Source organism: Botrytis porri (assembly GCF_014898465.1).
Source record: "Botrytis porri strain MUCL 3234 chromosome Unknown BPOR_020, whole genome shotgun sequence".
In the NCBI taxonomy this organism is placed as follows: Eukaryota; Fungi; Ascomycota; class Leotiomycetes; order Helotiales; family Sclerotiniaceae; genus Botrytis; species Botrytis porri.
This window is the reverse complement of record NW_024066094.1, coordinates 393,913-416,505: the sequence shown is the minus strand read 5'-3', so window position 1 is coordinate 416,505 and position 22,593 is coordinate 393,913. Positions and strand designations below refer to the sequence as shown.

Here is a 22,593-nt window from a genome sequence, read left to right as displayed (position 1 = left end):
ATAAAACAAATAGATGAAAGTGAATACTCAAGGGGCCTAGGAGATCAGTGATCAAAAAAATTGAATATAGCCCATTAAGGAATTTTAAATTTCCAGTGATATTTTGCATAATAATGAGTGTTATAGACGAAATATTATATCTTACAAAGTTTAGATATTCCAAGGTTAACCTAGATATCTATGTATGAGGATGAAGTTACTGCTCAAAGCTTGAAATAATCACATAAGTGTTTGCACAAAAATTGAGGATATCACTTATGAATCTGAGGACTTAACTAGGCTTCTTTCATCCAAGGAATTTCGAAACATACCATACTTAGTAGTAAACTTAACTCTTTGAGAAATAATCTCTGGAGAATTCCACTAAAAGGGCAACTGTCTAGGTAGGCATAGAATGTTGTAGCTCACTTTACGATTACAAGATACTAAAGTAATACTGAAACCACGGTATATTTAGTAGCTACTATGGGGAAAATAAGGATGTATGACCAGACCAGTTTCTGGCAGCCTCCATCTTGACTTCACAAAGAGCATAGGTATATGAAAGATGTCAGTCACCCAGTTTCGAATGATGAGTCCTTCTATGTACTTATAAAATGCATTCAATAATCACATTCCATTATTCTCAACAACTGTGAGCTATTTATACCCAAAATTCATTGTATGCCTACTATAAGAATGAAAAGTGATTTCTTTGATTCCCAATCTAACTGCTGCTTTGCTAATCCTAATCTTTATTGCACAAACTCACATCAGTTGATCTGCTCAACATTGTTTTTTACTATGTACTTGTGCTTTGAGTTTCCCTACTAGGGAATTGTTTTACTCTGTATATTCTTCATAATGCAATCTCTTCTCATAAGAAGTATTCACTTTGTTTATTAGTTTGACAAGGTGGGGAAGCAGTTACTATTCACAAGTTCACACGTACCTAACTTTTTCTAGAGCAGCTTTGTAATTTCAAGAAGTCGCTGTGTCTGATTCACATATACAGAAGTTATTTTTCTTTAAAGTGTATTTGTAAATTATATTAATAAGTTAAGATGAATGTAGTGCAAGAAACTGTCGGAGGCCCAGTGAAGCCATGATGTGCTGTCAGAATCAGTGTCAACATCCATACCGATTTTCACCTCCATGATCCAGAAACAATGTCCATATATCAAATAAGATATTCGCTGATCTTATTCCCATATGCTTAATTATGGTTCAATCCCCTCCCCATCACAATTCCCCACTGGGAATAAAATGGTAGCTTCAGGTTTCTAGCAAGCGCTAACTCAATAGAAACCCATTCGTGAAAAGCCATCACAAGCTACCTTCCCAGAGTTTTGATTCTCTCCTATCAAAAACATCTGTCTAAACCACTCACTATCAACCCCGCCCACATAGCGTCCGTCGAATGATCCTCCCGCAAACTTTACCATTCCTCATGACGGAGGATCAATTCTTGTGCCTGTCGCGACAAATCACTCAGAGTGGAGTGCGCAGCCACACACTGTGGACAGGTATCACTCATCATCAACCACTCTTTGATGCAGCTTCTGCCAAAAATGTGAGTACAGTGCGCCAACTTGACACGCTCATGAGGCGAGCCACCATCTCCGAATTTCTCAAGACAGAAACAACGATCGATGTGGATTGGTTGAAGGATACCGTCGACGGCATCTGATCTCTTTTTCTTCAAATCATCTCTTTCTTTCTGCTCGCGATCTCTCTTCTCTCTGGCTCTTCTCTCACGCTCTCTGTTTCGTCTCTCTCTGTTCTCTCGACGTCTCTCCTCTACCTCTCGGATTGCTCTCTGTCTCTCCTGCTCACGGATCTCCTGGAGCTCTCGGTCAAGTGCCAACTCTCGACTGTGCATACTATCAATAGTGCCTTGATGTCCCGCACGGCGTTGCCTGTGGCCACCATGAACTGCGCTGTTCGATCGAGTAGGTGGACGCTCTGAGTTTGAGACTGGGTCTCTATTAGTTGGCTGGTAACCACTTCCGCGGAAATCGGCCGGATGAACAGGATTGTTGATTTCATCATTGGGTGTTGGGATATCCCACATGCGTGGCGATCTAGGTAAACCACGTGCAGCTCGTGCGGCGTCAAGCCGCTCAGCAAGATATGGGCCAATGACTGGTGGCCTACTTGCGCCGTTGGCTCGACCGTGGTGAAGTTCTGCGATTAACAAGGGAGAAGTGATTCCTGGGTGAACGGGATCGCATTGCTCAGGTGTAGGTCTAGTAGTTTCAGAAGAACTAGGCCTAGAGATTTTTGGAGTAGTCTCTCTAGTGTGGGCATCCATTCCGACAATTGAACTTCCAGAACTGTCAGAACTAGCAGCTTCATTTCCTGATCTAGCATTGGATCCATTGAGATCGCTATTTTCAAGATGGTGATTATTGGATGATCGTTCAGCAACTTGGTCATGAGCATCTTGGCGTCTATTAGACCGACTGTTGCCGGCTTCAGTTCTGCGAGCGACATCATTGCTGCGTGCGCTTCGCTGATGCGCAACTTGAGTACCGGATGCAGTATCCCGATGGGATGCATGTTGCGATCTCAGAGCAGTAAGATCTCCTGAGGATAAAGCCCTCTGAGAATTGGAATGGCTAGTTTGTGAGGCTGATCGATCACGAGCGAGGAAATCTTGGATTTCAACAGGATTTGGTTCTCCCGTCAGTTCATCTGACTCATCTTGAGCAACAACGGGATATGGTCGCTGTCTAAGCATTGGCAATTGTTGTGCTGTATTGTCTGTGGATCCTACCAAGCTAGTATGATGAGCTGATACACGTGCATGGCGTTGAATGATGTCTCGATGATTATGGACACCTCTTGGTTGTGTTGAATTTTGTCTAACAGCAACTGGAGAAGATGATTGTGCGCCTGGCTGGGGAGCACTTACAGCTCTTGGCTGTCCCTGAGATGGCTCGCCATGTCCACGACCAGCTGATTGACCTCTAGCTCGGCGTGGGTCAGAAGACTCTGGTCGTGAGCTTGGTTGTGCAGAAACAGTAGATCTATCTTGCAATGAACTAGATCTAGCAGCAATTGGAATTCTGGATACCGAGGCGCGTGGCTCTGGGCTGCTGACTACTCTTGGTGGTAATTGAGCATCTTCGGTGTCATGCGAGCTCATACAGCGACCCTGGGATGAGCGATGAGTATGGCCTCTTGATTGATGGCCAGAATTGGCGGCAATTGTGTCATCCTGACGAATGGCTTCTTGCTCAGGAGTAACTTCTCTGGCTTGGGGAGATGAAGCTGCGATAGCTTCCTCGACAAGATGTAAAAATGGCTCAGCAGGATCGACTTCTGGCTCTGGAACGACCAAGTTGTCACTATGGTCAATTTTTGGACGCTCTGGAATGACCAAGTTGTCACTATGATCAAATGGCGAAGGAGTGGTTTGGCGCGGCTCTACCTCAACTCGGGAAACAGGAATAGTTACTTGTGGTGACATTGAGAAGAGGCGAGAAACAATAGGGATATGGCTTGTGATATTATTCGGGCGTACACGGCGCTCTCGGGTTGATGGATTGTGTGCCATTCGGTCCAACAATGTGTCTTGTGGAAAATCTTCCTCCGATTCTGAACTATGTTCGAGGATTGATGGATCGCGAGCCATTCGCATCAAGAAGGCTTCATGCTCTGCAGCTTCGTCCAAGCCTTCTGGAAGCTGTGTTGGTTGTCCGAAAAGATCCTCATAGTTGGGAGGAGTGTCTGGGCGAGGAATTTGGCTAGTCTTGCCACTGTGTTTGGCGCCCTTGTGGTAGAAAGCGCCAGTGATGGATCCGCCGACATCGCGAAAGAAATTTGAGAATTTAGTCATAATGAACGAGTTGGTTGTAAAAGTTGATTAAGTGAAAAAGTTAAAGTGGAAATGTTGTGAAGGTTTCTAAAGATTGAAAGATTCTTGAATAAGTCCAGGCCAGATAAATGGAGGTGGTCAAGATGTTATTGTAGATGTTGATCTGTAGAAGAAAGATAGGGAAAGAGAATGGATGTTTTTGGGAGGAAGTTTCTGTTCCCTATATATGAAATGAAGGTCTATGGTGGCCAGTACTAGTGTGCTAGCGTCAGGAGCCGTTCTTAAATCCTTCAATAAAGTGCTGTACATGGTACTGTTCGTACAACGTAGCAGTTGGGAATTTCTACGGCACCAAATTTACCTTCAACGTAGCATTGCCGTACCTATAATTTACACTTGATGTATCATAACCGTACCTAAAGTTTGATTGTGTTCTGATTCTTAGCCATAACTCTTTAAAGTCTTCGTACTAGCTTACTATTGCTTTAACTCGCTAATAATTCTCAAAGAGGGTAACGAGCCGTATCATCAATAATGCCAAGAAAGCTAGACACATTTTCTAATAGCTATAATGGCTCAAATTGCAAGATCTCAGATATCATAATCACATAAGTAGAATAATTGCAAGATAGAGCTTTTCATTGGAGTTTATCAAGTATCATGTAGACATGGTTTTTATTATTTAGAATTGAATGATTGGAACCCCCTTTTACCTGCCGGCCTCAAATTCCATACAATGTGCACTTCATGAATTTATCTATCCAGTGACTAATTACTCCCCAAGACCCTGCCCATCATGCCTTTCTGTCTCATTGATGATAGTCAATGATACTGTAAAGATCGTCTGTATCATTTCGTCTTACCAGTCTATCTCTCGGTAAATGGACTACCTTCCTACACATCGGGCAAGTCGAGGGGCTGTTATCGCCCAGCCATTGCACGATGCAACATTTCTCAAAAATATGTGTACAATCAGGCATCTTTACTGATTCGTGCGAATTATTGTCGACCTCCGCTGTTTCGTCTGCGTACGGTTCGTTGCAGAAACAAGGGCTTAGTTCATCCGTATTTCCTTTGACTGGCTTCATGAGTTCTCTGATTTTGTCCTTTTTCTCCGAAGACGTAGGCATATTTATGCGTTCAAGGCTTCTCTGCTTCTGAAGGACGGCGATATACTCGTTTTGTGTTTCTTGTGCTTCTTGTCCCAGGCGATCAGCGACGTCTACTGGGAGAGGGGAGTATGAGACAAGATCTGGTATTTCTTCTGTGTTTGACAATTGAATTTGTAAATCGTCACCAAGAAGAAAATTTTGATCCAAAAGAACCACGGCGTTTCCTTCTTCAGGTTCTGCAATAAGGATGATACGGTCTGTGCCTGCCACTTGTGTTGCGTTAAGAGGATTCATTGGTGCTATTATACCGATGTAATATAGACGTCAGTCTGTCGACAACCTCTGTAATAAATTACTAGCGTGAGTCGAGTCTCTGAAGAGTATTCTTCTGAATTGGCAGATGATTTTTGATATTTCGGCTGTTCTGTTATTATCAAGATGATAGTTCTTCGTAGGTAACTTCTATGTTGTGAACTGTCCGAGTTATGGAAATATTCTTGATGGTTTTGAATTAAAGGTCTTAAAGTAGAGGTCTTTCAAACTGTCGATTTAATTCTGTTTAAGTGGGATGTGACGAGCCAGAGAAAGATATATATAGTGATAATATAGAAGCTAGGAATCAAATCAGCACATCACTCACCAATACGGCAGTTTTGTAATACAGTGTATTGAAGTGCGGTATCATCCATACAGCTTCAGTCACCAAATTTGAAGCGTATGAATAACCTTTCATCGCCGTACCACTCGTATTGCGGGTAATGATAGAAATTATGCTTCCATTCCGAACTTCATTCTTTCGTCACTAGTTCAAATGCTAAGAAATACCACGTACAAGCCGGACAATAAACATTTTTTTATAGAAATGGGGAATGATATCATGCCTTAGTATTTATTTCAGAATGTAGCAATCAATAGGGGCCCACAGGCAGAAATATTTAATAAGCGAGAATCTCAGACTCGTGAATCTGGCTCCATTAGAAGAAGCGCTTGACAATCATGGGTATCCGGTCTTCCCAATTGTGAAATTTCTCGCTCGTTTTTCACGCTGATTTAGTCTCATATTCTTTGTTCAGTGTTGAAAGTCTATAGAGTTTCTCAATAATTGAATCCAAATATGTATCTGCTAGTGGCCAACAATTAAAGTCTCCTAAATAACATCCTAGATAAAGGATCTGGTTTTCCCAGTTCATTACGCCTGGTAATATCTGAACCTTCACCAAGTCTAATACCTCCAGTAGATGTTTTTCCTCCTTCCTTCAATCACTGCTCAGTATGATTTTGAGCATCCAATCCTCGCCACACGATTTAACACTAAAGTCCCAATTTTTCATGCAAGCCTGCGCTAAGCGGTCCACTCCCAATTCTTTATTCGTCCCTCCTTTTCCATCTAGCGACCGACGTGAAGCGTGAAACCCGCTTTACTGTCAGTACTCGCTCAATTGCAAGTTCATCCTTCCAAAGGTAGTATCACAACCTTCTGCCTACACATCGGACAAGTATCTTTCTTCTGAAGCCACACGGCAATACAAGAGCGTCCAAAGATATGCGAGCACCTTGGCATTTTGACAGCTTCATGGCATTCCCCATTGGCAGTTTCAATTGCGTATGGGTCGCTGCAAAAGCACGGGTCGATTTCCTTCAAAAGTTTCTGAGTGGGACGAAGCAACGCATCGACGAAAGCTTTGCGAAAATACCAGTCTAAACTGTTGATATGAGTATCCTGGGAAGTATCAGAACCGAAACTTTCTCGATGCTGAGGAGAGTTTCCGGTGAATAGTGTAGCCTCATCATTTGTGGCGGCCCCTGGTTCCAGCGTCTCAGCCTGGTTTCGCTGTAATGCCGATAGTTCTTTGCGGAGTAGCGTTTGTGTCCCAGCATACACAACCTCACGCACTATTCGACATTCGCGAATCCATTTCGTTTCATTGGCGCTAGTGAAAGAAAATCTTCTAGCTCCAGGAGCGGCGGTTGCACGCGAGGAAATGTTAACGTCGCGCGCTTCAGGAGTGTGTCTTAAATAGTGAATTCGCCGGTGATTGGGTCGGTTGCGTCTTCGTAGATCATCCAAGCGTCGTAGGGCCTCATTGAGGCGTTCGATATCTGACATGTTTCGTTGATTGGTGTTCGAGATAGTAAGAAAGATTCCATACTAGTGTGGAAAGATCTTCGAGCGATGATATTTCTGAGTTCGGTAAAGAAGATGGTTTGAAATGTAGATAAATTTCTCATTCAAGATGTTGTTGTTCCGAATATGAAGGACAAGTAATCTCAGTCGGTTGTTGAGTACTTAAAGAGTTAAGAATAAGCAGTTCCGTGTATGATAACCGTAGAGTATTGCATTGCAGGATGTTGGACTTTCACGTTGAGCCGTAGAGGCCATGCAAAGTGAGAGTGTGACATGATACGATGCAAATGAATCATTCACTGATGCTTTGTACAGTTTGATTCAAGTCTTGACCCAGGCATTTTTTGAGTAGTTCATGATTAAGTGGGCGATTAGGAGTACATAGCGAGATATCTAGGTACCGAATTAATGCTTGACCCGAAGAGAAACAACTGAGCGGCCATCTATGCAGATATCGAAAATAAGGTTTTTATGATGATGACGATTCACGTCCAGTACTCTGTAGGTGTTAATTTTCTAAAGCGTTGCGTCGAGGATTTCTTTACAGTCCGTTCGGCAGGAAGAACTAGTAATGAAAAAAGAATTTGGATGTTCAAGGATAATCAGAGGCAATAAAGATTTATTCCACAACAACGGTTTCAAGTTCCAAAAATTATATCAGTCCGAAGTTGAAAAAATGAGAATACATAAGAATCAAGGTGGTGGCAGTAAAATTGTATATAGCTCATATTCATCAACTAAGTAGGCTCATCTTGGTAGAGTCAATTTTGGCATATGCTTATGCGTTCGAAATGAAAACTTCCACGATGTATGATAGAATTGATCACAGCCCATTACTATAAGTTCTTAGCCAATTTTGTCAGCGTAGAAGCTGTCACTAGAAGGCCTTTCTTGAACCACCTGTTCAGTAATTCATTCAACCCCAACCCACCTCCTGACGTCCTCTTCTTGTAAATATCGATAAAAGCTACCGACCAAGCCAGAAGAACAAATGTCCTCTTCGTCCATTTCTTGAGAAGACCTTTACGCGTATATGCAATGTTCCAGTGTCTCCAAGTTGGAAACGAACAGCGATAGAGAAAATCGAGTTGAGTGTATCTGTAATCGGTTAGTTCATCGAGAGGAAGAAGAAGAGGGGCCATACGGGTAAGTATTTGAATTCCATCCATCATCACGGAGGTACCAATTCTTGGTGCGAGAATCTGCCCAGACCATCTTCTTCAAAGCAGACTGAATTTGGGAAGTCCATTTCATTTGAGCCTCTTGTTTGACTTCTATCTTGGCAGCATCACCATTGAGCAAAGGCTTGACAAAGTTGAGGGCTTGAGCTACCATACTTTCCGTCGTATAAATGACAGATGTATGTCCAGTGAAGCAATTCGGGCCAACCAAAGTGAAGAAGTTTGGAAATCCATCCATAGCAGTCCCCATGTACATTTGAGGACCACCCCGTTCTTCAAACACGTCTTGTAATGTTTGTCCTTCCTTGCCGTAGACATTAAAAGGATGGAACCATTTCGTTGTTTGGAACCCATTTGCAAGAACGATAACATCAGCAGGAATGGTGATTTGGTTAGTTGGTACTGAGCTTGCTACATTCTCAGGTGGATAGTTACGACCAGGCCCTAAAGTCACAGTGTCTTCTTCAAGGCTCTTGAGTGGGAGCGTGGTCAGATGAATTTTTGGGTCATTCAGAGATGCGTACCAATCCGGATCCCAAATCCTCCTCTTACAACCAATTCCATAGTTGGGAGTCAAAATCTCGTGATACTTCTCAGGCGCTTTGCTTTTCATGTAAGCTAAACAGTCAGCCTCCGCCTTTCTACGTTCCCTCTCGCCGAAAGAGCCGGATCGAAATATTCGAAAATCGTATTCGAGTACTCCGCCTAATGAATAACGCATAGCTTTGTTGAAGCCAGGTATGTATGTGTTCAGTGCTGGTGACCATTTATTCCACAGTTTCTCTCCCAATGGCGGTATGACTTTAGGCAGAACCCATGGTGGAGATTGCATTAGCTGAGTGACAGACTTTACACCATACTCAGTCGCGAGTTTGGGCACGAATTGTGCTGCACTGCAACCAGTTCCTATAACAACCACATTCTTGTCCTTAAGATTGACGTCAAATCGCCAACGAGCGGAGTGAAAGATTTCTCCTTTGAATTTATCTTTTCCGGGGATGCTCTCGGGCCAAGATTTGGGTTGAACAAGACCTCCAACCGCACTTATTAAGATTTTGCATCGAATCTTCTCTTCATAGGTATAAACGGCGCTGTTGCCTTGCTCTTTGACCTTGAGTGCTCGGTCTTCTTCACTCAAGTCTCCAGCACCTACCATCAAGTGTTGTAATGTTACTTCCCAAACTTGTTCGTTCTCAAGCCAGCGTGCTTCTTTGGCGTCGGTATTGACTTGTATTTTATCCACAATTGCATACTTTTGGCAAACAGTCTGGAGATATTCGGCCATCTCTGCGCCTCCTGGATGAAAACATGACCAATCGTACTTTGGGCAGAATGAGAATGAATAGAATGTTGAAGGTCTATCATAAAGTGTTAGCATGAATCTATCGTCAGATATAATCTGACTGAGCGAGAAACTGACATATCACAAGCAACTCCGGGGTAGCGATTGATCCACCATGTCCCTCCAATTCCCGATTGCCTGTCAAATATGCGAAACTGATCAAAACCTAGAACTTCCTTCAAACGACATCCCATAGCAATACCCGATTCACCGGCACCGATGATAGCAATGGGGTAATATGTATACTCATGGGCTTCATGGTTTTTTCGGACAATATTCCCATACTATATGTGGATGCAATAAAGGTTAGCGTTATTATATTTCAACGTTTGGCAAGAAGAAAATAGGCATGGGTCATTACGACAGGACTAACATTTCCTTTGGTCTGAGTAGACATTTTGACCTAAATACCCGTATGATTAGGCTTACTTCCAAAAAAAATGTGAATGGCTCTTCTAGAGCTTCAATGAGGAGTAGACGAAGGATTTCACTGACACAAGTAGATTGGGCGGTATCCCGAAGTATGTAGAGATCGATAAGAAGTCGGAGCTGAGCTTGCGGAAGGTCCTAATTGATACAATAACGAAAAACCATTTTAATTTAAAGGTAAAATAGCAAACGGGAAGGCTGCTCGCGCGGGGTCTGCGAGAATGCATTATTCAGCCAGCCACACTTAATATGACTTTCCTGTCTCTGTTTAGTGTGCGGGCCGAGGTGTCAGCACCGCATGCATGCATGCATACATCGTATACAGATACTTCAACCGCACATATGCAAAACCACCACTTTGGAGAAGCAGAATCCGTTTGGTATACATGTATTCAAGTTCACGACAAAACCTTAGAGGATTAATTTGATAAAGGCACCCAGACTTCTAAGCACACAGAACTTCATTCCCTGATGACTGGAAAGCTTCGAATCACATAGGTTATGAAGAGAAGTATTTATTTGATAGAAGGGAGACTTACCCACGATGTAGTCTAGTACTTATTAATTGTCACCGGCCCGAGCCACTAGTGAGCCAACCAGCTATGCTAAATTAAATGGTCTGTGCTATCCGTAGTGCCGTGCTAAGATCATCCCTGCGAATACGAAGGTTGTAATAAAATCTTGCTGTTTTTATAGATTTTACTGCTGCTTTAAGCTATTCGAATAGATATTGAGCTGTTCCCTTCATAAAATTCAATATTTAAAGCTTTTCTTTGCTCTCTATCAACATTAATAGGGTTATAGTATCTGAAACATTTAAAGCTTTTTATAGGTTCTTAATAAACTATAAACAAGATTTCAAATCGTAATTCAATTAAAAAATTTAGTGATTTCGAATAAGATATAAATAAAATGTAACTTTTACAACGCTTCCACCACCTAGAATTCACCATATAAATTTTCAACCAGCAATACAATTTGATTCGTCCAAAGACCTAAAATGAGAACATAATTAGATGCGTTTTACCATACTTAACCCTTCCAAAAACGTCAATTTTCAACTGCATTGCAAGAATTAGACCATCAACCATACAACATGCGATTGCGTCTAATCAGTACACCATGTCAAACAACAAAATGCAAACGAGGACCCTATCGATCAATTGCTATGCGCAAATACCATAGTCTACCGTCCGTTCAAACAATCAACTCCTCTTTTGACGATGTCAACCTCGATGAATTCAGACAAGAAGCCTTCATTCCTATGAAGCCTATATTCATGAAATCCATGGAAGATAAAGTATCGACGAGCTCAGGCAAAGAGAAGTCTATAGATGTAACGGCAAAATGGTTCCGGCACGTTCCTTCGACACAATTTGCAAAAGTGCTGCCATCTACTAAGATTAGCACTCTTCTGCCATCGCAATATCTACACAGCTTCGCAGACACTATCCTTCCTTACGAATTGACAGTCGATTCTGACGCCTTGCGAAAGCGAATCGAGCGGCTTATGCAGCCTAGCAATCAATACCACATGATATTTTCGGAGCAACTACGCCAATCACTAGAGCCTTACGATTCCACAAAATCATTCTATCATTTCTACGCACCATTTTCTCTCTTTCTATCGGCCACCAATCCCGCATGCACTCTCCCGCTCTACATTGCACAGGCCCAAATGACGGATCTGCCGACAGAATTACAAGAGGACTTGCCCACACCAAGAGTGGTGAAGGAAGCTGGGAAAGGCGATATTTACGATGCTAATATATGGATGGGTATATCAACAAGTTATACGCCATTGCACAAAGATCCTAATCCGAATCTCTTTATACAATTAGTGAGCAAGAAAAGGGTCCGATTATTCCCACCAGCCATTGGTGTCGGAATATATCATAATGTACAACAAAGTATTGGTGCATCGGGAATTGCCAGCATGAGAGGTGAGGAAATGATGGAAGGTCCAGAAAGATCTCTACTTGAGGATCGCGTTTGGGGTGAGAGAGTTAATGACCAAGGTTTCGAGGTCGAGGTTGGCCCCGGGGATGCGTTGTTCATACCAAAAGGATGGTGGCATAGCATAAGAAGTTCAGAGAGTGGGATTAACGCATCGGTGAACTGGTGGTTCAGGTGAAGTACATGGTATCCAAATAAATTTTCCTTTCCGTTACTAAAGCTTTTTCCGCTTTTGCAAATTAACCTTCAGTTGCACAGATACTTCCCGTTACCCATTATTTCTGACGAACAATGTCTTCCTATTGTGCGGCTTTCTGCTGCTTTAGCCTCTTGAACAAACTCAAATCTAGTGGAAGTTGTTCTCCCATCCAAACCGCTCTTTGCGTATGGTCTCTCTTTCCATCTAATGGCTCTCCTTTCTCATCAACTGTGTTAGGGTGGACTAACGCGCTTAACGGGCCTCTGTTAATCACTAGCCAAGGTATGAAAGCGCCAAATTGTTCCGGAGTGAAGAGGTTCACTTCGAACATCGCAACAGGATGAGGTCCAATTGGTTCTTCCCAGAATCTGTAGATGCGAAGCTCCGGAACTATACACTCAGTCAGTACGAGCGCAACAATCCACGGGACTATAGAGATAGAACCCCACATTCTCTTCTGATCCTCTCCCATAGCTCTCTTGCAAACTTGGCTTGCTCCTTGTTCTTCTGGAAATGATAGATATGTATATCGCTAGACCCGCTTAGCCTTTGATTTTATAGTGCATGGTCATTAGCGAAAACCTACAACGCACCCCGGATTCCACTATCCAAAGGCTCTGTGAACTTCTCATAACTCTTGCTCCTAATACCAGTCTCCGGGTTTAAAAGGCTTTTTCCATCAGGTGATACCTCAGTCCCAAGAGGAGCCAAGTTCTCATAGCCTGCAAGAGGTGAAGGATAGGTGTAGAGAGAGGGGTCAGCCATGGTACGAGCTTTTTGTAATGGTTTGAGTATGGAATTTGATAGACTCGTGTTCCCTAAAGCTTATGTGTGAAAAGACGATTGAGTTGCTGGTAAATGCAGAGGATATACATATATACATTCCAGTATCAGATAAGACGATGAGGCTATAATTAATACCTTTAGTGAGGGGCAGTGGTCCCACAAAAATGGTGCAAGTTTGGTGACCAATTATGATATGTCAGCCGGGAGAAGAGTTAGGTAATTGATCACCAATCATTAGAAAGGTTAATTCTTTGCTTCCTACACACAGTCTCAATCTGAGATTGCCGATACAAGAATTTGCATGTCAATTTAGCTTCTCAATTAACCTCTGCTCACACATTCGGAGATTATCAAACAAAGTATCTTCCGTTTTCTGGAAACGGAACATACTTGTCCAGACTCGTACATACTGGTCAAGCCTTGAAACTAACCTCAATTACTATTACTCGATCTAACATCCTCCTGAGAGTAATTTCAAAGACTTGTCATGAATCTGCAAACGATCCTAGCAATTGTCATTTCTTGAAGGTCTTGAGAACGTTGCCTGGAGGAAAGTGTAGCCGAGTAATCTTGTCTCATAGCAATCCTGAAGCATTGCTACCTTTTCAGCAAAATGTGACATTTCAAGGCCTGTTCGTTAATGCTGGCTGATCCCCGATTCGTCATTTGAATTGACGAGGGTCTTCGATAAGTTCCAATTGTCAATTGAGTTTGCACAGCAAAGTTAGGAGTTCCTATACTTCAGTCAAAACACATGATAATCAAGGTTTTCGATGTCTCTTTGATCGGCTTATGCTTCCATACCTCTGTGACTGAGTGCAAAGGTGTGCCATACTATTTTTATTCATGAAATCCTTACATCTTATCAGGTTTTCTTGGTGCCTCGGTAATGTCAGATTCTAAGAACGACGTGCATGGAGGATTCATAGGCATCCCACTGTCAAATTTCAATACTTCTCTTTGTGTTAGATGTGGTGATGAAACGCGGAGGTCTGATACGATTCTGGAAGCCGTTTCCGTCATCTCAGCCAATAGGAGCTATTAACTCTCTCGAAATTTTCGATCACTCCGGAATATCATCAGCCTTACCAATCCTTATCCCTAGTTCTCGAAATTTGGGCCTTGGGTCCTTATATGTGATTGTGGTTACCCGCTTGTGGCTGTTTTGTACCGATCAAGAGGCTTGCACAGCGTCGGGCATATCACTATACATTTATGTAGAGAAAATCTAATGTCAGCGTTCTAATTGGCAACTTTACGCAAAAAGTTGTTTCCAATTACCTTTCCAGAAAGATTACGATCGGTTATGGACGCCTTGGATTGGAAGGTAAACGAACTTTCAAACATCATCATGATATCGATCGTTATTATAATACCATCACGATTCCCATGCACATCGGATCAGGCTCGTTATAACCTGCGGCTCAATTTTGGCAGCTATTCTTCGGATCTAACAAGGGCAGGTACGAAGCATGATGGGGTGATTAGATTACCGGGGCGCCCCTTTTCCACGAATGATCGTGCGATACCGTATAAAGGGCCAATCAGGGTATGGGCAAGCGGGGAAGCTCGTTTCCAATATTGGCGACTGTATGAAATTCATAAATCGGTTATGATAACTGGCACAGGTTCCAGGGTGATTCTTTGATGCTTCAATCAAAATATGCTATTTGATCGCTGACCCCATGAATGTTACACATATGCCTACTTTCTAGCTGCCTTAGCAGCTGTCAAAGCCACAAAAGACGATTACTTATCCCACAGGGCTGATGATGAACTCTCCCTCTATACCATAGAAGCCTTGCAAATATGTGAGAACTACTTCACCCAGCCACAGAGAGCAATGCTCCGCCCGGATCGTGCATGTGTAGGGTGACGTTCGGCAGTCTGGAGCGCGGGGCTTGTTTGCATTTTCCACGTTGTGGTCTATGCTCTGCCTAGAATTCGGGTCTATTAATGATCATTACTTGGTCTCAAGGATAAATAAGTGTACCCCTAGTTATTTCACATTAAAGTTGAATCTAATACTACTTTATCATTTTAATTAATATTTTATATACCATTTATTTATTTCAACAATAACCTTACAATATATTAATATACTTTCAATTAACTTTCAAATCTATTCTTTTATAATTATATTTTAAACCTTTAATATTATATCTTTCAATCTATAATAATAATAATAAATTTGAGAATATTATTTTGTAATATAATTCTTAATAATATTCTATAAAACTTCAATTAGATTCAAATCTAAACTTTTAACTAATCAATAAATTAATTTGATATTTATTCTCTTAAACTTTATAATTATTAATTTTATATTATAATTTAAAGTATTATTTTATATATAAATAAGACTTCTTTATAAATAATAATTCTGAACTATAAATATAATCCTTTATATATATAATTCAAAGGTAATCTTGTTCTAGCTCTTCTCTCAAAATATATAAGTTTCTTTTCTATATAATTCAGAAATATAATCCTATAGCATTCATTCGATTTTACATTAGTATTTTGATTTAATATAATCTTTGTATAATATTTCTTCTATATATTTTATAATCTTTACTTTTTTATATTTTTCTAATTATATTTACAATTTATTATTTTATAATATATATATTTAATTTTCAAATGATTAATTAATATATTCTAAAGTTTAAGCTAAATATACTATAGTATATTAAGGTATAAGATCTAACTTCTTTAAAGTTATATAACATTTGAATTCTTTAAGCTTAAATATAATTTTAATAATATAAATATAACAATCCTATTTGAAAATAATTAGGATTTTATACTAAAATGTTTATTGATTCTTTTTGAATACATAAACTTATTTAATTAATTATTAATATTTAAAAGGGCCTAGGAATAATCAACAATTAGAACGCTTCTTTTAAGATATAAATGAATAGTATAAAGTATATTTGATCTAACAAATCAAAAGATTCAATTGTAAAGCAATTTTATCTTTTATAAAGTTAATATATTAATATAATATCTATATCCGAAATCAATTATTATATAAACAATAATATTATATTTTAAATATAGATATTAAAATTATAAAATCCATATAAATTCAATTAAGATTAATAAAATGAAAATGTAAAAGTAGTTATTTTTATAAATATTTTTATTAATCACTTTCTCGAATCTACTAGAATATCGAATAATTAGGGGTACACTTATTTATCCTCGAGACTAAGTATAGGGCTTTAGATCTTACTATTAAGTGGTCAGTTCTGTAATAGATTATCGGTGGGTCCGATGAACTAGCGACCCTTCAGACACATCAAATTAGGACCCCAACAGTTCATCATGGACATCATTTCTTCCTTATATTCATTCATGAATATCTTCATGGAAGACAAAGAGACTATGTCCAAAAATATCAAGAATTATTCCATGTATATTCAGTACTCAAACCCAATGTCATTTTCTCGCCTATATCCAATTAGACATCCCATCAAACACATCACTCCAGACTGTTTTTTGCGTTGTGATGGCGCTTTCTAGATCCTCGATTACACCGGTTTTGATGAAACAGGACTCTAAAGTCTCATTCATGGAAACCAACCTCGACTACTTTGAACGGCAATCGGCTTGGGGTGGTGGATCACGGCCGTCCAAAAGAGCTAGAGCGAGCAAACCTAAGGTTAAGTCAGGCTGCATTACATGCAAGTGAGTACTTTCTATCTATTTTTCTACTTCTTGGACATGTATTCGCAGATATCTGACAACTACCTCTCAGGGCTCGTCGTGTTAAGTGTGATGGTAAGTTGTTCCGCAATTCTAAATGCAATGGACTTTTCACAATTCCCTTCAAGGTACCAGAATTGAGCAGCATCTTAATTTTTCCTTCCAAGCTACTAGAAATTTACATAATTTACGTCTAATCCTTTCGAATTATCAACAGAAACGAAACCGCAATGTCTTCGATGTCAAAAGTTCGGACGAATATGCGATGGATACGCTCACGAGATTCGATCACGAGGGAATATGCTGCCAATCCAACCTAGAATTCCAACGACAGATATTTATACTCCTTGTATTTCCCTTGCAGCAACAGAGGAGGAAGGCCGGTACTTCCAATATTTCTGTGATCGAACAGCGTATCAATTGCCTGGTTTCTTTGATCCCACCTTTTGGAACCACATCATTCTTCGAGAGAGTCACAATGTCACTCCAATTCGCCATGCAGTAATCGCTATTGCAGCCCTTAACAAAGCTATTGAGGAAGCACCTGGACCGCATTTGAAAGTCAACGTCATTCAAGATATAAACAAAAAACATCTTGAATTTGCCGTCTTACAACATCTCAAGGCTATTCAAGCCTTGAATCAATACATATCTAGCTCCAATGGTCCTCAGTTGAGAACAGCCCTTATGGCGTGTTTGCTTTTTGTTTGCTTTGAAACCATTCAAGGAAGCTATGCTTCTTCGGTGCAGCAAACTTATGGAGGCTTGAAGTTATTGAGAAGTTATTATGCCGGGAAGCCCGGATCGAAACCATGGATTCCGCGACGGATCTCAGCAGGGTTCAATACGAACCCCCAAACTGATAAAGTTATAGCCAAAGTTCAAAGTCGGCCAGGTATGGATAGCTCCTCCAAATCAGCAACTATCTCATCACATATTGAAGAGTATCTGGAAACGGAAAAGCCGTCACTTCAATCCGCGCATACCCCCACGATAGATAGGACACCCACACCACCACAAAGGGATTATAGTCCACGACTTGATGCCATGACTATTCCATCACATTACAAGTCAAACTTAACATTGGAACAGCAACTTTCTCTATCAGGTACACCGGTTCAAAGTTATCCAAGTGCGTACCATACCCCTAGTGAATATATACCCCCGAACGAACAACAGTCAGACATTGCAATGCCAATTGCAATCACTAGCAGAAGGCCGTCATCCAATCATTCAATTTCCAGCACCCGCACTCCAGAATCACTCCATACTCCTCCTTCGATGGGCAACACACCACCGCCTACGACCTATAGATCTTCCCAGTCCCCACCTGTGCTCATGAATCCTCGGAAACGGCCTCTTCAATCGAGAAGTCCTACTCCTCCCATTTTAAACAACGACTTTACGCTGGAGGAAAATATTATACAGGCATTCGTCCGCGTAGATGGCCAAGGGTGTAAGTGTGCTTTCATTTTTACAATATTTTTCCAGAATTCATTCCAACCAAGAATTAACAGATCTGGACAATTCTTTTTTTCTATCTTACCTCTGTAACTTGTCACATGCTGACTGTCTTCTTCTTGTAGTGTTCTTCGGTATGACACCGGGTATTCCTCCCCTACTTTGGGACATTCATTCTGCGCATCACATCCCCATTCCAAAAGCGTTCACAAGTTTTTCTGAAGCTCAGCACTGTTGGGACTTTTTAATGGACCGAACACTTCAATACTATCGAAGAACGCTTTTCGATAGGAAATTCGCTAGTGCAAAAAGTGACACCCCTAGCGAAATAGCACGGCAATATGCAGATTATGCCACAGGACTAGATGATTTCGAGCAAGCCTTCCAGCCCATATTAAGATTGTCTATATCCCCTGAAGGGAAGGTGCTTAACCAGGCCGCTATTGTCCTTATCACACATCTCAAAGCTACAGCCATAACACTATCGGCTGTGACGTCTACCTCAGAAATGGTTTATGACTCTTTCCTGAATGAGTTTCGATACATAGTTCGAGCTGCGGAAAAGCTTGTTACAGCATGTGAGGAAAATCCCTCGGCTGTCAATTCATCACGATTTAGCTTTGATATCGGGATTGTTCCACCATTACATGTAGTAGCCACCAAATGTAGGGAACCAAACATCAGAAGAAAGGCAATTGATTTACTTTTTAGAAGTCCAAGACAGGAAGGAATGTGGGATGGCGTATTAAGTGCTAGGATTGGTCGGTGGATAATGAGCTGCGAAGAAGATGGATTGGATGTGTCTAGGAGACTCGAGCCTCCCAATACACAGCCAGACTACCGCAGCCAGAGCTTCCAGTATGGGGAACCAGTACGATTGTACGATGGTGTTCTATCGCCAGGATATTGGAACAATGGCGAAACAATTAAGGATAGAGACTTGATCCAGGAAAACTTTGCACCCTATTTATCACAAAGGCAAAATCCAGTGCCACGAAATTCTTCGCCATATACCCAAGCTCATACACCGCCCATCGGGGAACACTTTTCAATGCCTCGACAAGAAAGAGTCTGGATGGTACCAGAAGATAAGCGCTTTCAATTAGTAGTTGTGGATTTCCATATGCCCGATCGTTATATTATGGTTAAGTGTAAGAAATCCTTACAGAACAAAGATGGTACACGAGAGGAAAGAGAATCCATTATTGCTTGGTGAATTATCATAATGATACGCTACTTGAGGTATAGTATCATTGAGAGTTGTGGCTATGAAGCTTTTGACGCATTGTCTTGGAGTTCTAGCGCTGCAAAATGGTGTGAAATAAAGGATGAAGTTTGGGAATAAGAAGACTTCATATGAAATAGTTCTGGGCGTTCAAATACGCGAAACTATTCCTAGATACAATCAGACTACTATAATATAAGCATGAAAAGATTTCCCATCTCTTAAAGTAATTGGAAGTAGATCAAAAAGCTCTGAGGAAGAGAATGCCTACTTACTAAGAAAAGTCTCAATTGTACATCATATTCAAGAGAAACCACGTGATCGGCATGACCTCGGCTTGGACAGGCCCAGAAATTATTGCCTAGCGGGGTTATGGATGCCTGAAGCGGAAGTTTAATCTCGAAGACGAGGCTTTTGATAAAAAGGTCAACAGCGATCGAAAGTTGAATTCCATTTTGGAAGATACAAGTTGAAAAGACTTTCACTTGCAACCACTTCAAACCACGAATCTTCAAATTGTGATCGAGAGTAATTTGAAGAAATTCTATCATCAAAATACATAGCATTTACCCCCTATCAAACCAGTTCAACAACATACCGTGCGCAAAGACGGACCAGCGCAATCCAACGAATACCCCCGAGTGAGATACCTAGGTAATCAAAATACCAAGTAATCTGCAACTTGCACACCCACAGCTCCACGTCGGTACCTCCTACTGGAGAGTCTCTGCCAGCATACACGACTGTTTTCTGGATCGATATAGGAACTGCGATACATTCAGCGCGTCATTGAAAGTGCCTTTCCTACGAAGCATTCGAGCTTTGGTATATTGGAGCGATCATAAGCCTCGCGTCACATTTTCTTCACTTTCACTCAACTGGCAACTCTGCTGCGTCAATCTTGATACTACTTGCCACGGTTTTTCAATAGACATTCAACATCAGGTTGGGTTTGGAACTTAAACCTAACTCAAGGTTATCCAGCTACCCCCCCCCCCCCCCCCCCACAAGATGTCTTCCTCCTCTGGAACTCCAGAATCCTGGATCTCTTCTTTCTGCGCATTATTGGGACATGAATACTTTGCAGAGATATCGGAGGAATTCATAGAAGATGACTTCAATTTGACAGGTTTACAAACACAAGTAGCTATGTATAAGGAAGCACTCGAGGTAATTCAATACATGACTCATGTATCTTGACAAAATGCTAACGTGAACCTATTATTAGATGATCTTAGATGTCGAGCCAGAAGAGGATGAGGACGAAGATGACGAAGAGGAGGATGAGGATGAGGATGCATCTATTGAGGGCGAGGATCGATCAGGACGTAAAGCTGCAGCCGAAAGAAGACATCAACGAATGGCAAGCGATCTATCAATTATAGAATCCTCCGCAGAGATGCTCTATGGTCTTATCCATCAACGATTTATCTGTTCTCGAGCTGGTATACAACAAATGTCCGAGAAGTACGACCTTGCCCATTTTGGTGTCTGTCCACGAACACATTGCGAACAAGTCCGCACTTTGCCCGTAGGATTATCTGATGTACCAGGCGAAGATACCGTCAAATTGTTCTGTCCCTCCTGTCTCGATGTATACGTTCCTCCGAATTCCCGATTCCAAACAGTCGATGGTGCCTACTTTGGACGAACTTTTGGGGCGCTCTTTCTACTCACATTCCCCGACTACGATATTAGTAAGAAGGGATTAGAAGCATTAAGTGGGCATGGAGGCAGAAGTTTACAACATTCCAACGATGAAGAAAAGGAAAAGATCAACGGTATGAATGCATCAAACCTTGCACCTGGTCTCGGCAAAGGCAAAGTCTACGAACCCAAAATTTACGGATTCAAAGTTTCGGAGAGAGCACGAAGTGGTCCTCGAATGGGCTGGTTGAGGAAACGACCAGATGAGGTTAGAGAGTTGGACGAAGCGACCGCATATGCGCTAGAGCATGCTGAGGATAGTGATGAGGGTATCGACGTTGCACCTGGTGGCGCCAGTGCGAGTGCTCGACTCAAGCCACGGAGGAGGAATCCAAGAGCAGTGACAAACAATGGAGGTAGCCCTATGAGCGTAGAAGCCAACGGAGAGATTTTTTCGTAGCATGATTCTTGATTGAAAAGATTGAGGGGTGGACGGAGGGGCGTTTAGGTGCTTTTAATCGTCGCGGCGATGGATGAATGATACAGTAGATGGTTTGGCTTTTATGATTATCATATGGCTTGTGTTTGCAAATCAACTCAGAGACATATATTGGCGGATTCGAGCGCATGCGGTTGCTTGCTTAATTGTTTATTACATGTGTAATGAGCGAGCGCGAGAGAAATGCATCTATTTTTGCATATGGGTGGTTTACTCTGGTTCGGTTGAATGGGTGATTGTGAGACATAATTTGAGTGGTGGCTATGGGAGAGTATTATGGTCGGGTGTTGGGGGGGGAGGACTGAAGTGGAGGGAAAAGATAAAAGCGTTGCAAGGAATGAAAGAGTATATTTGCTATAGGAATGAAATGGGATGGTTGTACCTATGTCAAGAAACTAAAGATGAGATCAGATAAATAGTTGATATTCATGATGATTTTATCTCGTGCTTCGGATTTCGTTGTGCTTCCTTGCATCTCTCGCCTCGCTTATGATTCGTCCTGCTCATTTTGCTCACTTGGAAGTTGGTGCACTGTGAGTACAAACTGGAGAATGTGTAGTTCATTACTCATATTATTGCTTATTGTAATTATGTTGAGAAAGCTTAAGTAGGCACATGTGTTGTAGATAGTAATGTCGCGAAGATTTAGAAATAGCAGAGATCACAGTGGTACAACTTCTTGGACATGAGGTGAAGCACCGTTAGAAGCCATTTTCACCATACTAGTTAGATCAAGCGATAGTTGAAAATCTTAAATCCCTCTGAGGTTTGTAGATATGGTTTACTCCGAATTATTGCAGTTAGTTGAACACAGATGTAGATTAGGAATATCTCCTGGAGGGGCGTGAGACTAGAATCGGGTAGAGGTTCGTTAGAACGAAAAGGCTTTATTACTTATACTTTATACCTACATCATGTGCATTGGATTGAGGGAAACCATCATGGAAAGTCTAGATGTAGTAGCTTCTTATCCCTTCTTTCCTTTCCTGAAAAGTCGCATTTGGTTTTCAAAAGCATTCCATGGGTTAGGCTAGCATGGAGAATGAGAAGGAAGTCAAACGCGACAAGAAATCTGTGGAAGAATACTAGCGGGATAGAAGAGATTCTTTGTATGC

The 22,593-nt window shown here is 41.3% G+C and overlaps 8 protein-coding genes across 8 annotated transcripts; 3 read left to right on the top strand and 5 right to left on the bottom strand.

Annotated features, from left to right (window-relative positions):
- Nucleotides 1–1,417: 1,417 nt before the first annotated feature.
- EAF01_011255 (uncharacterized protein) lies at nucleotides 1,418–3,823 on the bottom strand (the record flags this gene model as incomplete). The annotated part of the gene is made up of 1 exon (XM_038919512.1): nucleotides 1,418–3,823. The coding sequence occupies one exon, from the start codon at nucleotides 3,821–3,823 to the stop codon at nucleotides 1,418–1,420; it is 2,406 nt and encodes an 801-aa protein (XP_038765026.1).
- Nucleotides 3,824–4,611: 788 nt separating this feature from the next.
- On the bottom strand, nucleotides 4,612–5,208 carry EAF01_011254 (uncharacterized protein; the record flags this gene model as incomplete). The annotated part of the gene is made up of 1 exon (XM_038919511.1): nucleotides 4,612–5,208. One exon carries the CDS (start codon nucleotides 5,206–5,208, stop codon nucleotides 4,612–4,614), a length of 597 nt encoding a protein of 198 aa, XP_038765025.1.
- Nucleotides 5,209–6,361: 1,153 nt separating this feature from the next.
- On the bottom strand, nucleotides 6,362–7,021 carry EAF01_011253 (uncharacterized protein; the record flags this gene model as incomplete). The annotated part of the gene is made up of 1 exon (XM_038919510.1): nucleotides 6,362–7,021. The coding sequence occupies one exon, from the start codon at nucleotides 7,019–7,021 to the stop codon at nucleotides 6,362–6,364; it is 660 nt and encodes a 219-aa protein (XP_038765024.1).
- A 663-nt stretch (nucleotides 7,022–7,684) lies between these two features.
- On the bottom strand, nucleotides 7,685–10,170 carry EAF01_011252 (uncharacterized protein). Its single transcript, XM_038919509.1, has 5 exons — nucleotides 10,058–10,170; nucleotides 9,936–9,965; nucleotides 9,641–9,846; nucleotides 8,184–9,578; nucleotides 7,685–8,137 (listed from the first exon to the last, which is right to left on the bottom strand). Exons 2-5 carry the CDS (start codon nucleotides 9,957–9,959, stop codon nucleotides 7,876–7,878), a joined length of 1,887 nt encoding a protein of 628 aa, XP_038765023.1. The 5' UTR covers nucleotides 9,960–9,965; nucleotides 10,058–10,170; the 3' UTR covers nucleotides 7,685–7,875.
- A 917-nt stretch (nucleotides 10,171–11,087) lies between these two features.
- Nucleotides 11,088–12,125, top strand: EAF01_011251 (uncharacterized protein; the record flags this gene model as incomplete). The annotated part of the gene is made up of 1 exon (XM_038919508.1): nucleotides 11,088–12,125. The coding sequence occupies one exon, from the start codon at nucleotides 11,088–11,090 to the stop codon at nucleotides 12,123–12,125; it is 1,038 nt and encodes a 345-aa protein (XP_038765022.1).
- A 121-nt stretch (nucleotides 12,126–12,246) lies between these two features.
- EAF01_011250 (uncharacterized protein) lies at nucleotides 12,247–12,911 on the bottom strand (the record flags this gene model as incomplete). The annotated part of the gene is made up of 3 exons (XM_038919507.1): nucleotides 12,247–12,536; nucleotides 12,596–12,678; nucleotides 12,733–12,911. The coding sequence occupies 3 exons, from the start codon at nucleotides 12,909–12,911 to the stop codon at nucleotides 12,247–12,249; spliced, it is 552 nt and encodes a 183-aa protein (XP_038765021.1).
- A 3,538-nt stretch (nucleotides 12,912–16,449) lies between these two features.
- Nucleotides 16,450–19,563, top strand: EAF01_011249 (uncharacterized protein; the record flags this gene model as incomplete). Its single annotated transcript, XM_038919506.1, has 4 exons — nucleotides 16,450–16,628; nucleotides 16,699–16,721; nucleotides 16,864–18,102; nucleotides 18,233–19,563. 4 exons carry the CDS (start codon nucleotides 16,450–16,452, stop codon nucleotides 19,321–19,323), a joined length of 2,532 nt encoding a protein of 843 aa, XP_038765020.1. The 3' UTR covers nucleotides 19,324–19,563.
- A 780-nt stretch (nucleotides 19,564–20,343) lies between these two features.
- Nucleotides 20,344–22,089, top strand: EAF01_011248 (uncharacterized protein; the record flags this gene model as incomplete). Its single annotated transcript, XM_038919505.1, has 2 exons — nucleotides 20,344–20,502; nucleotides 20,561–22,089. The coding sequence occupies 2 exons, from the start codon at nucleotides 20,344–20,346 to the stop codon at nucleotides 21,437–21,439; spliced, it is 1,038 nt and encodes a 345-aa protein (XP_038765019.1). The 3' UTR covers nucleotides 21,440–22,089.
- Between the last annotated feature and the right edge of the window lie 504 nt (nucleotides 22,090–22,593).

Excerpts from the sequence above, each read along its gene's own strand:
- EAF01_011252 (XM_038919509.1), bottom strand. The coding sequence starts at position 9,959 with ATGTCTACTCAGACCAAAGGAAAT. Across the intron at positions 9,847-9,935 it reads CTACTCAGACCAAAGGAAAT|TATGGGAATATTGTCCGAAA; the intron begins GTTAGTCCTGTC and ends ATCCACATATAG. Across the intron at positions 8,138-8,183 it reads TGGAATTCAAATACTTACCC|ATACACTCAACTCGATTTTC; the intron begins GTATGGCCCCTC and ends AACCGATTACAG.